Here is a 2331-nt window from a genome sequence, read left to right on the forward strand (position 1 = left end):
AGGTGATATCAACGGTCTTAAGATGTTGATTAAGAAAGAAAGTAAATTGGCTTATTATTCATTATTTTGCTCATCAACTTTAATTGACTCTTGTTGGTATTTCTAAAAGATGCCTTCAAGTAGAAGAACTTGTGCACTTGGTTTCAGATATTTTTAATGTGTTGGGATATTTTTATAAACATATGGATGAGTATAGAGAATCTCAAAAAATAAAAATTCTGGAGGCTTTTGATATGGGTGAGCTTAAAACAGGTAAGGGCTTACATCAAGAACTTGATATTTCTATGGCCTGTGATACTCGTTGGGGATCTCACTTCAAATCTTTTAATTATTTTATTCTTAAATTTGATACAATTATGGATATACTTGATAATATTATTGAAACTGCATATTCTTTGGATGAAAGATCTAGGGCCACAGGATATATTAGAGCTGCTAAAATATATGAGGTTGCATTCATATTACATTTGATGAAAGAAATTTTAGGAATTAAGAATGATCTTAGTACATGTTTATAAAAAAAGAGATTAAGATATTACAAATGCCATGCTACTTGTTGATGTAGCCAAGAGAAGGTTGCAAGAGTTGAGGAAAGATAATAAATGGGATTTATTTGTTTCTGAGGTGTCTACATTTTGTATCAAGCATAACACTGTAGTACCTGCTTTTGATGAGTTGTATGTTAACTTTGGAAGATCACGGCGTAAACCTGCTGACTATACTGTCTTTCATCATTATCATGTTGAAGTCTTTTGCAAAATAATTGATTAGAAATTGCAAGAACTTAATGATTATTTCAATGAGGTGACAACTGAGTTGCTTCATGGTGTTGCTTGTTTTAATACGGTAGACTCATTTTCAAGTTTTGACATTCAGAAAATAATGAGAATGACTGAATTATATCCTGATGACTTTGATGAACTTAATATGTGTGTACTTAAGAATCATCTTGCAAATTACATTATTGATGTTCGTGACATCGATAAAAGGTTCTCTAATTAAAATGGGCTTTGTAATCTTTCAAAAAAAATTGGTTCAGAAAAAAAAAACATTCATGTTATCCTCTTGTATTTCGTTTGGTGAAATTTGCATTGCTTCTGCCAGTTGCTACTGCATCTGTTGAAAGAGCCTTTTCAGCAATGAAGTTTATTAAGAATGAGTTATGAAGTAAAATGAACGATGACTTTTTGAGTGATTGCATGGTTCCTTTTGTGGAAAAAGACGTGTTTAATAACATTTCAATTGATGATATTATTTTGTCTTTTCAAGCAATGAAACCTCGTCGAGTGTTGTTGTAAATGTGCTTGAGAAGTATTGACAGTGATTTCTTTTTGGAGTTTTGACTTTGCACTCTAATTCTAGTTGATACATTATATGGGACTAATTTTTTATTTACGTAGCACTCTAGTTTTGGTTGACACTTTGTAAAGGGTTATCTTTTTGCTTTACTTATTAATTACTCTTATTTAAGTATTTTATATCTATAAACTATATACTATTACATTCCTTGAAAATATATTTTGTTGACGTTTTAACATATTTATATTTTTTTGAACCCTCTAAAGAAAATTTCTAGATCCACCGCTGCCACTAAATTTGGAGTTCGAAATTTTATTGTAGTAGCAAGACAATGAATTAATTAAAAAAAGGGCAATTTGCGCACCCTAGCAGGATCGAACCCGTGACATGGTCCTCCTAAGAGCGCAGCCAATACTAACTAAGCTATCTAACATCCTTGTTTTAGGTGGTTCAAATTTAATATATGTACATCAATATAAATTTTCTACCTTATATATATACAACATACTTTTTTGCCGAGGGAGTTCGGATGAACCTCTTGGCTATCACGTGGGTCCGCCCCTGGTAAGTGTAAGTAGTTTATATTATTAATTTATACAAATAATCTTAAAAAATAATAAAGAAAACAAAAAATAATAGACATTAACACACACATTTACAAGAGACAAAATGAATAATTATGAATTTACTTAACTTCACAGATGATCACATAACTATTAGTTTTTCTTACTTAAGGAATGGTCATTTGGTTGGGAAATTGTTATCCCGGAATAATTAATTTCGGGATTAGTTATCCCGGAATTATCCGGGATAACTTATCCCACCATGTATATGGGATAAGTTATTCCATCACTATGGGAAAAATGGTGGGATAAGTTATCCCACCATGGATTAATCCCTCCAACCAAACAAGGGACTTAAGTGATCTTTTATTTTATTCCGGGATAACTTATCCCTTGGATTACTTATACCTCACACTAAACTAAACGACTATATGGGTTTTGATCAGGTCAACTTAGATAAGTTAGTTTT

General features: G+C 31.4%; 1 protein-coding gene across 1 annotated transcript in view; it reads left to right on the top strand.

The window, feature by feature from the left end:
- The window catches only part of LOC124886564, a 1706-nt gene extending 540 nt beyond the window's left edge, over positions 1–1166 (top strand). Inside the window, exons 2-4 of the mRNA XM_047395384.1 lie at positions 566–723; positions 772–989; positions 1040–1166. Of these exons, the coding sequence (XP_047251340.1) occupies positions 566–723; positions 772–989; positions 1040–1166 (503 nt within the window). The remainder of the gene's footprint in view (positions 1–565; positions 724–771; positions 990–1039) is intronic.
- Positions 1167–2331: the final 1165 nt, after the last annotated feature.

The sequence above is a fragment of the Capsicum annuum genome, chromosome 8 (assembly GCF_002878395.1).
Source record: "Capsicum annuum cultivar UCD-10X-F1 chromosome 8, UCD10Xv1.1, whole genome shotgun sequence".
Classification (NCBI taxonomy): domain Eukaryota; kingdom Viridiplantae; phylum Streptophyta; class Magnoliopsida; order Solanales; family Solanaceae; genus Capsicum; species Capsicum annuum.